The sequence below is a fragment of the Bombina bombina genome, chromosome 1 (genome assembly GCF_027579735.1).
Source record: "Bombina bombina isolate aBomBom1 chromosome 1, aBomBom1.pri, whole genome shotgun sequence".
NCBI classification, from domain to species: Eukaryota; Metazoa; Chordata; class Amphibia; order Anura; family Bombinatoridae; genus Bombina; species Bombina bombina.
This window is the reverse complement of record NC_069499.1, coordinates 1594049632-1594064844: the sequence shown is the minus strand read 5'-3', so window position 1 is coordinate 1594064844 and position 15213 is coordinate 1594049632. Positions and strand designations below refer to the sequence as shown.

Sequence of the window (15213 nt, the reverse complement as noted above, 5' to 3'; positions counted from 1 at the left end):
TTCGTATAAAACCTGTCATTAAGTCAATTTCTCCTCCTTGGAGTTTGAATTTGGTTCTGGGAGCTCTTCAAGCTCCTCCCTTTGAACCTATGCATTCATTGGTCATTAAATTATTTTCTTGGAAAGTTTTGTTCCTTTTGGCCATCTCTTCTGCCAGAAGAGTTTCTGAATTATCTGCTCTTTCTTGTGAGTCTCCTTTTCTGATTTTTCATCAGGATAAGGCGGTGTTGCTAACTTCTTTTGAATTTTTACCTAAAGTTGTGAATTCCAACAACATTAGTAGAGAAATTGTGGTTCCTTCATTATGTCCTAATCCTAAGAATTCTAAGGAGAAATCATTGCATTCTTTGGATGTTGTTAGAGCTTTGAAATATTATGTTGAAGCTACTAAGTCTTTCCGAAAGACTTCTAGTCTATTTGTTATCTTTTCCGGTTCTAGAAAAGGCCAGAAAGCTTCTGCCATTTCTTTGGCATCTTGGTTGAAATGTTTAATTCATCTTGCCTATGTTGAGTCGGGTAAGACTCCGCCTCAGAGGATTACAGCTCATTGTACTAGGTCAGTTTCTACTTCCTGGGCGTTTAGGAATGAAGCTTCGGTTGATCACATTTGCAAAGCTGCAACTTGGTCCTCTTTGCATATTTTTACTAAATTCTACCATTTTGATGTATTTTCTTCTTCTGAAACAGTTTTTGGTAGAAAAGTACTTCAGGCAGCGGTTTCAGTCTGAATCTTCTGCTTATGTTTTTTATTAAACTTTATTTTGGGTGTGGATTATTTTCAGCAGGAATTGGCTGTCTTTATTTTATCCCTCCCTCTCTAGTGACTCTTGTGTGTAAAGATCCACATCTTGGGTAATCATTATCCCATACGTCACTAGCTCATGGACTCTTGCTAATTACATGAAAGAAAACATAATTTATGTAAGAACTTACCTGATAAATTCATTTCTTTCATATTAGCAAGAGTCCATGAGGCCCACCCTTTTTGTGGTGGTTATGATTTTTTTGTATAAAGCACAATTATTCCAATTCCTTATTTTATATGCTTTCGCACTTTTTTATCACCCCACTTCTTGGCTATTCGTTAAACTGAATTGTGGGTGTGGTGAGGGATGTATTTATAGGCATTTTAAGGTTTGGGAAACTTTGCCCCTCCTGGTAGGAATGTATATCCCATACGTCACTAGCTCATGGACTCTTGCTAATATGAAAGAAATGAATTTATCAGGTAAGTTCTTACATAAATTATGTTTTTCCTATCTATTCTTATATTCATAGATTTGTGATGCTACCTTCTCACTCTTTAATCTCTAAAGCACTCAGTATGTCAATTCCAGGCAGCTACCAAGTTTTAGGTTTGGAGGTGCTACAGTAATAAATGGGGGTGCATAGTACATTTGCGATGCAATAGTTCCAAATAGGGGTGCATAGTTTGTTTGAGATGCAATATGTATAAATGGGGTGCATAGTACGTTTGAAATGCAATATGTATAAAAGGGGGTGCATAGTATGTTTAATATGCAAACGTTCTAAATAAGGGTGCATAGTACGTTTTGAAATGCAATAGGTATAAAAGGGGGTGCATAGTATGTTTGAGATGCAATAGGTATAAAAGGGGGTGCATAGTATGTTTGAGATGCAATAGGTATAAAAGGGGGTGCATAGTACGTTTGAGATGCAATAGGTATAAAAGGGGGTGCATAGTACGTTTGAGATGCAATAGGTATAAAAGGGGGTGCATAGTATGTTTGAGATGCAATAGGTATAAAAGGGGTGCATAGTATGTTTGAGATGCAATAGGTATAAAAGGGGGTGCATAGTACGTTTGAGATGCAATAGGTATAAAAGGGGTGCATAGTACGTTTGAGGCGCTACAGTAATAAATAGGGGTAAATGGTAGGTTTTGGTGTGACTGTAATATTACTGTAATAAATGGGGGTACATAGAACGCTTAAGGAGCTACAGTAATAAATGGGGGTACATAGTACATTTGAGGCGCTACAGTAATAAATAGGGGTACATAGTACGTTTGAGGCGCTACAGTAATAAATAGGGGTACATGGTAAGTTTCGGTGTGACTGTAATATTACTGTAATAAATGGGGGTACATAGAACGCTTAAGGAGCTACAGTAATAAATGGGGGTACATAGTACATTTGAGGCGCTACAGTAATAAATAGGGGTAAATGGTAGGTTTTGGTGTGACTGTAATATTACTGTTATAAATGGGGTACCTAATACTGTCTAGAACGTTCATGCCACATATAAAAGGGTATGACACACTATTGATAGAGCCGCTAATGTGTCTGTTATTATGTGACATTTGTGTTGTCCCCTCAGTCTGGCAGACCTAGAAGAGTTCACTAAGGTGGCGGAACAAGGTCTGAGCAAGCAGCTGAAGGAAGGCGATTACAATGGTCTGGTAGAGATTATGGGGCAGCTGATGGCTGTCAAGGAGCGGCAGCTCAGCACTGACGAGATGTTTGAGCCACTGAAACAGACGATTGAGCTGCTGAAGGTTTATGAGCAGGAAATGCCAGAGGAAGTCTACAAACAGCTGGAGGTGAGATGTTCTGTGATCAATTAGAAGGCGCTGTACAGTTTATATGCTGACCTGGCGCTAATGGCGACTACAGCTTATTGTCTATGCTCTATTACTGACAAACATTGTACAAATGCTACTGACAGGGTGCTCAAGACACGTGAACAATCCCGAGCATACCGCAGTATACTGCCATGGAAAAGAGCTAAGTTTAAGCACAAGGATATTTGATAATAGAATAAATTGGAAACGTTATATTGTACGGTCTATTTTAATCATTAAAATGTAATTTTCACTTCCATGTTCCTTTAAGACAGCACAATAATAATTTTCCCTTAAGCCTCCATTGTATCAATTATAACTGTTTTGTACTTATTTTTCTAACACAGGCACTGCCCGAGAAATGGAACAACATAAAGAAACTGTCTATAACCGTTAAGCAGCAGGTCGCTCCTCTTCAGGCTAATGAAGTGACTTTACTGCGTAGGAAATGCGCTACGTTTGATGTCGAACAATTCAACTTCAGAGAGCGGTTCCGCAGAGAAGCACCATTCAGGTACATCATTGTGGGTTCCCAGGTGCTGGGCTGTAAATTTGCTTCTAACCTTCATTTCCTCCAGTTAGTGATTAGAATATAAAGATAAGGAGCACAATATTAAAAATCTCTCCAATGTATTCCTTTTGTCAAATGTACCTCTTTCTCTTGATTTCCTTTTTGAAACTTCCCTCCTCTATAAGAGAATACTGAAGTAGGCTCATTAGCGTGCATGTAACTTGAGCACTATACAACAACAGCATTTGCATATGCATAATAATGTAAATAATATTCTGTGTAAGAAACTAGAAGCAAATACATGTTAATCTTCAGTGAGAGTGTTAATATGAATGGAAATGTGTTTGTACTGCTGAGTTCACCACTTTCTGGAATCTTAGACTCACCCTGTTTTCCTCTCAATATATATGAAAACTGTGAACACCGCATGAATTTGTGAGCTGTTGTCTTGTACACGGAATGAGATTTAATGAATCTAGGCTCTCAAATTTCTCTTCTTAAAATGCTTCTGTCGCTCTTTAGTTTACTGGTGCAACTATCTTTGTGTTTTCCAGGTTTGATAGCATTTCTCCATACCAGATGCTTGATGCCAAACATGTGGAGATCAAGAATATGGAATCCACTATGGCGTCATTTTATGAGTCAGCAGGTTTGTTTGAACTGAATATTCCTGATTATAAGCAGCTGAAGCAGTGCAGGAAGGAGGTTTGTCTCCTGAAGGAACTATGGGATATGATCTCATTGGTGACTTCCAGCATGAATGACTGGCAGACCACCCGGTGGAAAGAGATCAACGTAGAAAATATGGATCTGGAATGTAAAAGATTTGCAAAAGACATAAGAAATTTAGATAAAGAAATGAGGGTGTGGGATGCATTTACAGGACTTGATAACCAAGTAAAAAACATCCTGACCTCTTTGAGAGCTGTGGCCGAGCTCCAGAATTCGGCCATACGTGAGAGACATTGGAGCCAACTCATGCAGGCAACTGGGGTTAGATTCACCATGAACGAGGACACCACTCTTGCCGACTTGCTTAAACTTAACCTGCATAATTTTGAAGATGACGTCCGTGGTATAGTGGACAAAGCTGTTAAAGAAATGGGAATGGAGAAAGTGCTGAAAGAGCTGGATACCACTTGGAGCGGCATGAACTTTCAGTATGAACCACACTCTCGTACTGGGGTGCCCTTAATAAAGTCAGATGAGGAGCTCATTGAAACTCTGGAGGACAATCAAGTCCAGCTCCAGAACCTAATGACTTCAAAGTACATTGCATTCTTCTTAGAAGAAGTGTCAGGCTGGCAAAAGAAACTCTCTACAGCCGACTCTGTTATTTCCATCTGGTTTGAGGTTCAACGCACATGGTCGCATTTAGAGAGCATTTTTATTGGTTCAGATGACATCCGATCACAGTTACCAGAGGTAAGGTTACCAGATAATGTCACAATAAATACTTACAGCTTTCAGTCTAAAGTTTCTTTGTCAGGTGAGATATATTTATCTTCCATTTTGACATGTTTATGTTAAACAGCAATATTATATGGTCTATACCAGCAACAAAAGGGAAAAAAGAAGGAAACACTCAACAGGAGAGCTTATCAGAGCAATAAAGAATAATGTGGCACATCTATACATATATATTACATACACATCTATACATACATATAACATACACATCTATACATATATATTACATACACATCTATACATACATATAACATACACATCTATACATACATATTACATACACATCTATACATACACATCTATACATACATATAACATACACATCTATACATACATATTACATACACATCTATACATACATATAACATACACATCTATACATACATATAACATACACATCTATACATATATATTACATACACATCTATACATACATATAACATACACATCTATACATACATATTACATACACATCTATACATATATATTACATACACATTTATACATATTACATACACATCTATACATACATATTACATACACATCTATACATATATATTACATACACATCTATACATATATATTACATACACATCTATACATACACATCTATACATACATATAACATACACATCTATACATACATATTACATACACATCTATACATACATATTACATACACATCTATACATACATATTACATACACATCTATACATACATATTACATACACATCTATACATACATATTACATACACATCTATACATATTACATACACATCTATACATACATATTACATACACATCTATACATACATATTACATACACTTCTATACATATATATTACATACAACATTCTATCTTAACATACATATTACATACACATCTATTACATACATATACATACACATCTATACATACATATTACATACACATCTATACATACATATTACATACACATCTATACATATATATTACATACACATCTATACATATATATTACATACACATCTATACATACATATAACATACACATCTATACATACATATTACATACACATCTATACATATATATTACATACACATTATCATACATATTACATACACATCTATACATACATATTACATACACATCTATACATACATATTACATACACATCTATACATACATATTACATACACATCTATACATACACATTACATACACATCTATACATACATATTACATACACATCTATACATATATATTACATACACATCTATACATATATATTACATACACATCTATACATATATATTACATACACATCTATACATACATATTACATACACATCTATACATACACATTACATACACATCTATACATACATATTACATACACATCTATACATACATATTACATACACATCTATACATACATATTACATACACATCTATACATACATATTACATACACATCTATACATATATATTACATACACATCTATACATACACATCTATACATACATATTACATACACATCTATACATACATATTACATACACATCTATACATACATATTACATACACATCTATACATACACATTACATACACATCTATACATATTACATACACATCTATACATATATATTACATACACATCTATACATATATATTACATACACATCTATACATACTATAACATACACATCTATACATACATATTACATACACACTTACATATATTACATACACATTATACTTATTACATACACATCTTACATACATATTACATACACATCTATACATACATATTACATACACATCTATACATCATATTACATACACATCTATACATACACATTACATACACATCTATACATACACATTACATACACATCTATACATATATATTACATACACATTCTATACATAATATTACATACACATCTATACATATATATTACATACACATCTATACATATATATTACATACACATCTATACATATATATTACATACACATCTATACATATATATACATACACATCTATACATACATATTACATACACATCTATACATACACATTACATACACATCTATACATACATATTACATACACATCTATACATACATATTACATACACATCTATACATACATATTACATACACATCTATACATACACATTACATACACATCTATACATAAAAATTACATACACATCTATACATACACATTACATACACATCTATACATATTACATACACATCTATACATATATATTACATACACATCTATACATACATATTACATACACATCTATACATACACATTACATACACATCTATACATACACATCTATACATACACATTACATACACATCTATACATACACATCTATACATACACATTACATACACATCTATACATACATATTACATACACATCTATACATACATATTACATACACATCTATACATACACATTACATACACATCTATACATATTACATACACATCTATACATATATATTACATACACATCTATACATACACATCTATACATACACATTACATACACATCTATACATACATATTACATACACATCTATACATACATATTACATACACATCTATACATACATATTACATACACATCTATACATACATATTACATACACATCTATACATACATGATTACATACACATCTATACATACACATTACATACACATCTATACATATTACATACACATCTAATACATATATATTACAGTACACATCTATACATATATATTACATACACATCTATACATACATATAACAGTACACATCTATACATATTACATACACACCTATACATATATATTACATACACATTTATACTTATTACATACACATCTATACATACATATTACATACACATCTATACATACATATTACATACACATCTATACATACATATTACATACACATCTATACATACACATTACATACAGCATCTATACATATATAGTTACATACACATCTATACATACATATGTACATACACATCTATTTACATACATATTACATACACAGTCTATACATACATTTACATACACATCTAGTCATACACAGTTACATACACATCTATACATACATATACATACAACATCTATACATATATATTACATACACATCTATACAAACACTTCCTATACATACATATTACATAGCACATTATACATACATATTACATACACATCTATACATACACATTACATACACATCTATACATATTACATACACATCTATACATATATATTACATACACATCTATACATATATATTACATACACATCTATACATACATATAACATACACATCTATACATACATATTACATACACATCTATACATATATATTACATACACATCTATACATATATATTACATACACATTTATACATATTACATACACATCTATACATACATATTACATACACATCTATACATACATATTACATACACATCTATACATACATATTACATACACATCTATACATACACATTACATACACATCTATACATATTACATACACATCTATACATATATATTACATACACATCTATACATATATATTACATACACATCTATACATACATATAACATACACATCTATACATACATATTACATACACACCTATACATATATATTACATACACATTATACTTCATATTACATACACATCTATACATACATATTACATACACATCTAATACATACATATAACATACACATCAATACATACATATTACATACACATCTATACATACACATTACATACACATCTATACATACATATTACATACACATCTATACATATATATTACATACACATCTATACATATATATTACATACACATCTATACATACATATTACATACACATCTATACATACATATTACATACACATCTATACATACATATTACATACACATCTATACATACACATTACATACACATCTATACATACATATTACATACACATCTATACATACATATTACATACACATCTATACATACACATCTATACAACATTACATACACATCTATACATACATATTACATACACATCTATACATACATATTACATACACATCTATACATATATATTACATACACATCTATACATATATATTACATACACATCTATACATACATATTACATACACATCTATACATACACATTACATACACATCTATACATACATATTACATACACATCTATACATACACATTACATACACATCTATACATACACATTACATACACATCTATACATATATATTACATACACATCTATACATACATATTACATACACATATATACATACACATTACATACACATTACATACATATTACATACACATCTATACATACATATTACATACACATCTATACATACATATTACATACACATCTATACATACACATTACATACACATCTATACATACATATTACATACACATCTATACATACATATAACATACACATCTATACATACATATTACATACACATCTATACATATATATTACATACACATCTATACATACATATTACATACACATCTATACATACATATTACATACACATCTATACATACATATTACATACACATCTATACATACATATTACATACACATCTATACATACATATTACATACACACTATACATACATATTACATACACATCTATACATAACATATTACATACACCATCTGATACCATACATATTACATACACATCTATACATACATATACATACACATCTATACCATACATATTACATACACATCTATACATACACATTTACATACACATCTATACAAATCTACATACACATCTCTACATACATATTACATACACATCAAATTACATACACATCTATACATACATATTACATACACCTCTAAACATACATATTACATACACATCTATACATACACATTACAGACACATCTATACATAATACATACACATCTATACATATATATTACATACACATCTATACATATATATTACATACACATCTATACATACATATAACAGTACACAACTATACATACATATTACATACACATCTTACATATATATTACATACCCATCTATACTTATATTACAGCATCTATACATACATATTACATACACATCTATACATACATATTACATACACATCTATACATACATATTACATACACATCCTATACATCCATATTACATACACATCTATACATATATATTACATACACATCTATACATATATATTACATAACATCTATACATATAATAACATACACATCTATACATACATATTACATACACATCTATACATACAAATTACATACACATCTATACATACACATTACATACACATCTATACATACATATTACATACACATCGGTATACATACATATTACATACACATCTATACATAAATATTACATACACATCTATACATATATATTACATACACTTTTATACACATATTACATATCACATCTATACATACACATTACATACACATCTATACATATTACATACACATCTATACATATATATTACATACACATCTATACATATATATTACATACACATCTATACATTCATATAACATACACATCTATACATACATATTACATACACATCTATACATATATATTACATACACATTTATACACATCTATACATACACATCTATACATACATATTACATACACATCTATACATATATATTACATACACATTTATACACATCTATACATACACATCTATACATACATATTACATACACATCTATACATACATATTACATACACATCTATACATACAAATTACATACACATCTATACATACACATTACATACACATCTATACATACATATTACATACACATCTATACATACATATTACATACACATCTATACATACACATTACATACACATCTATACATACACATTACATACACATCTATACATACATATTACATACACATCTATACATACATATTACATACACATCTATACATACATATTACATACACATCTATACATACACATTACATACACATCTATACATATTACATACACATCTATACATATATATTACATACACATCTATACATATATATTACATACACATCTATACATATATATTACATACACATCTATACATACATATAACATACACATCTATACATACACATTACATACACATCTATACATACATATTACATACACATCTATACATACACATTACATACACATCTATACATATATATTACATACACATCTATACATATATATTACATACACATCTATACATACATATTACATACACATCTATACATACACATTACATACACATCTATACATATATATTACATACACATCTATACATATATATTACATACACATCTATACATACATATTACATACACATCTATACATATATATTACATACACATCTATACATACATATTACATACACATCTATACATACATATTACATACACATCTATACATACATATTACATACACATCTATACATACACATTACATACACATCTATACATACATATTACATACACATCTATACATACATATTACATACACATCTATACATACATATTACATACACATCTATACATATATATTACATACACATCTATACACATCTATACATACACATCTATACATACATATTACATACACATCTATACATACATATTACATACACATCTATACATACACATTACATACACATCTATACATACACATTACATACACATCTATACATACATATTACATACACATCTATACATACATATTACATACACATCTATACATACATATTACATACACATCTATACATACACATTACATACACATCTATACATACCTATTACATACACATCTATACATACATATTACATACACATCTATACATATATATTACATACACATCTATACATACATATTACATACACATCTATACATACACATCTATACATACACATTACATACACATCTATACATATTACATACACATCTATACATACATATTACATACACATCTATACATACACATCTATACATACATATTACATACACATCTATACATACATATTACATACACATCTATACATATATATTACATACACATCTATACATACATATTACATACACATCTATACATACACATCTATACATACATATTACATACACATCTATACATACACATCTATACATACATATTACATACACATCTATACATACATATTACATACACATCTATACATACATATTACATACACATCTATACATACATATTACATACACATCTATACATATATATTACATACACATCTATACATATTACATACACATCTATACATATATATTACATACACATCTATACATACATATTACATACACATCTATACATACACATTACATACACATCTATACATACATATTACATACACATCTATACATACATATTACATACACATCTATACATACATATTACATACACATCTATACATACACATTACATACACATCTATACATATATATTACATACACATCTATACATACACATCTATACATACATATTACATACACATCTATACATACATATTACATACACATCTATACATACATATTACATACACATCTATACATACACATTACATACACATCTATACATATTACATACACATCTATACATATATATTACATACACATCTATACATATATATTACATACACATCTATACATACATATAACATACACATCTATACATACATATTACATACACATCTATACATAAATATTACATACACATTTATACATACATATTACATACACATCTATACATACATATTACATACATCATCTAACATACACATCTATACATACATATTACATACACATCTATACATACATATTACATACACATCTATACATACATATTACATACACATCTATACATACATATTACATACACATCTATACATACACATCATACATACACATTACATACACATCTATACAGTATTACATACACATCTATACATACATATTACATACACATCATATACATACATATTACATACACATCTATACATACATATTACATACACATCTATACATACACATTACATACACATCTATACATACATATTACATACACATCTATACATACATATTACATACACATCTATACATACACATCTATACATACATATTACATACACATCTATACATACATATTACATACACATCTATACATACATATTACATACACATCTATACATACATATTACATACACATCTATACATATATATTACATACACATCTATACATACATATTACATACACATCTATACATACATATTACATACACATCTATACATACACATCTATACATACATATTACATACACATCTATACATACATATTACATACACATCTATACATATATATTACATACACATCTATACATATATATTACATACACATCTATACATATATATTACATACACATCTATACATATATATTACATACACATCTATACATACATATTACATACACATCTATACATACACATTACATACACATCTATACATACATATTACATACACATCTATACATACATATTACATACACATCTATACATACATATTACATACACATCTATACATACACATTACATACACATCTATACATACCTATTACATACACATCTATACATACATATTACATACACATCTATACATACACATCTATACATACATATTACATACACATCTATACATACATATTACATACACATCTATACATACATATTACATACACATCTATACATACATATTACATACACATCTATACATACATATTACATACACATCTATACATACACATCTATACATACATATTACATACACATCTATACATACATATTACATACACATCTATACATACATATTACATACACATCTATACATACATATTACATACACATCTATACATACATATTACATACACATATATACATATATATTACATACACATCTATACATACATATTACATACACATCTATACATACATATTACATACACATCTATACATACATATTACATACACATCTATACATACATATTACATACACATCTATACATACATATTACATACACATCTATACATACACATCTATACATACATATTACATACACATCTATACATACATATTACATACACATCTATACATACATATTACATACACATCTATACATATATATTACATACACATCTATACATATATATTACATACACATCTATACATATATATTACATACACATCTATACATACATATTACATACACATCTATACATACATATTACATACACATCTATACATATATATTACATACACATCTATACATACATATTACATACACATCTATACATACACATCTATACATATATATTACATACACATCTATACATATATATTACATACACATCTATACATACATATTACATACACATCTATACATACATATTACATACACATCTATACATATATATTACATACACATCTATACATACATATTACATACACATCTATACATACATATTACATACACATCTATACATACATATTACATACACATCTATACATATATATTACATACACATCTATACATATATAGTACATACACATCTATACATACATATTACATACACATCTATACATATATATTACATACACATCTATACATACATATTACATACACATCTATACATATATATTACATACACATCTATACATATATATTACATACACATCTATACATACATATTACATACACATCTATACATATATATTACATACACATCTATACATATATATTACATACACATCTATACATACATATTACATACACATCTATACATACATATTACATACACATCTATACATACATATTACATACACATCTATACATATATATTACATACACATCTATACATACATATTACATACACATCTATACATACATATACCATACACATCTATACATACATATTACATACACATCTATACATATATTACATACACATCTATACATACATATTACATACACATCTATACATACGTGTTTGCACACATGTAGCCTTATGTCAGTGCAGTGTACACATTTGTGGTATATAAACATATGAGCATACAAGAGAAGTGTATTCATCTTCGGCCGAAAACAAATTAATCTGAATTTATGACAATTTAACTACTCATCCAATTTACAAATAGGATATCAGATTAAATGGAAGAGCAACGGATGATGGCATGACCTATTTGTTTGTGCTGTTTTATAGACAAATAAAGGTGCCATATTGTTTGGCTAATCTTCTCCTCTGTAATGATTACAGGTGGCCCATCGTCCAGTATTACTAATGATTAAAGGGACATTGTACACCTTTATGCATTTATATAGCCCATCTGGGAGTGTTTCTGTAACAATGTATAGTTTTGCTTAATTTTAAAAAACCAAGCCCCAAAGTGTTAGATGTATACTTAAGTCTGCAGACTCCTGAATGTGTAAAGGGTCTTT

General features: G+C 28.9%; 1 protein-coding gene across 1 annotated transcript in view; it reads left to right on the top strand.

Annotated features, from left to right (window-relative positions):
- The window catches only part of DNAH9 (dynein axonemal heavy chain 9), a 739144-nt gene that overhangs the window by 110197 nt on the left and 613734 nt on the right, over positions 1-15213 (top strand). The window contains exons 17-19 of the mRNA XM_053688948.1: positions 2341-2563; positions 2932-3098; positions 3650-4520. Of these exons, the coding sequence (XP_053544923.1) occupies positions 2341-2563; positions 2932-3098; positions 3650-4520 (1261 nt within the window). The remainder of the gene's footprint in view (positions 1-2340; positions 2564-2931; positions 3099-3649; positions 4521-15213) is intronic.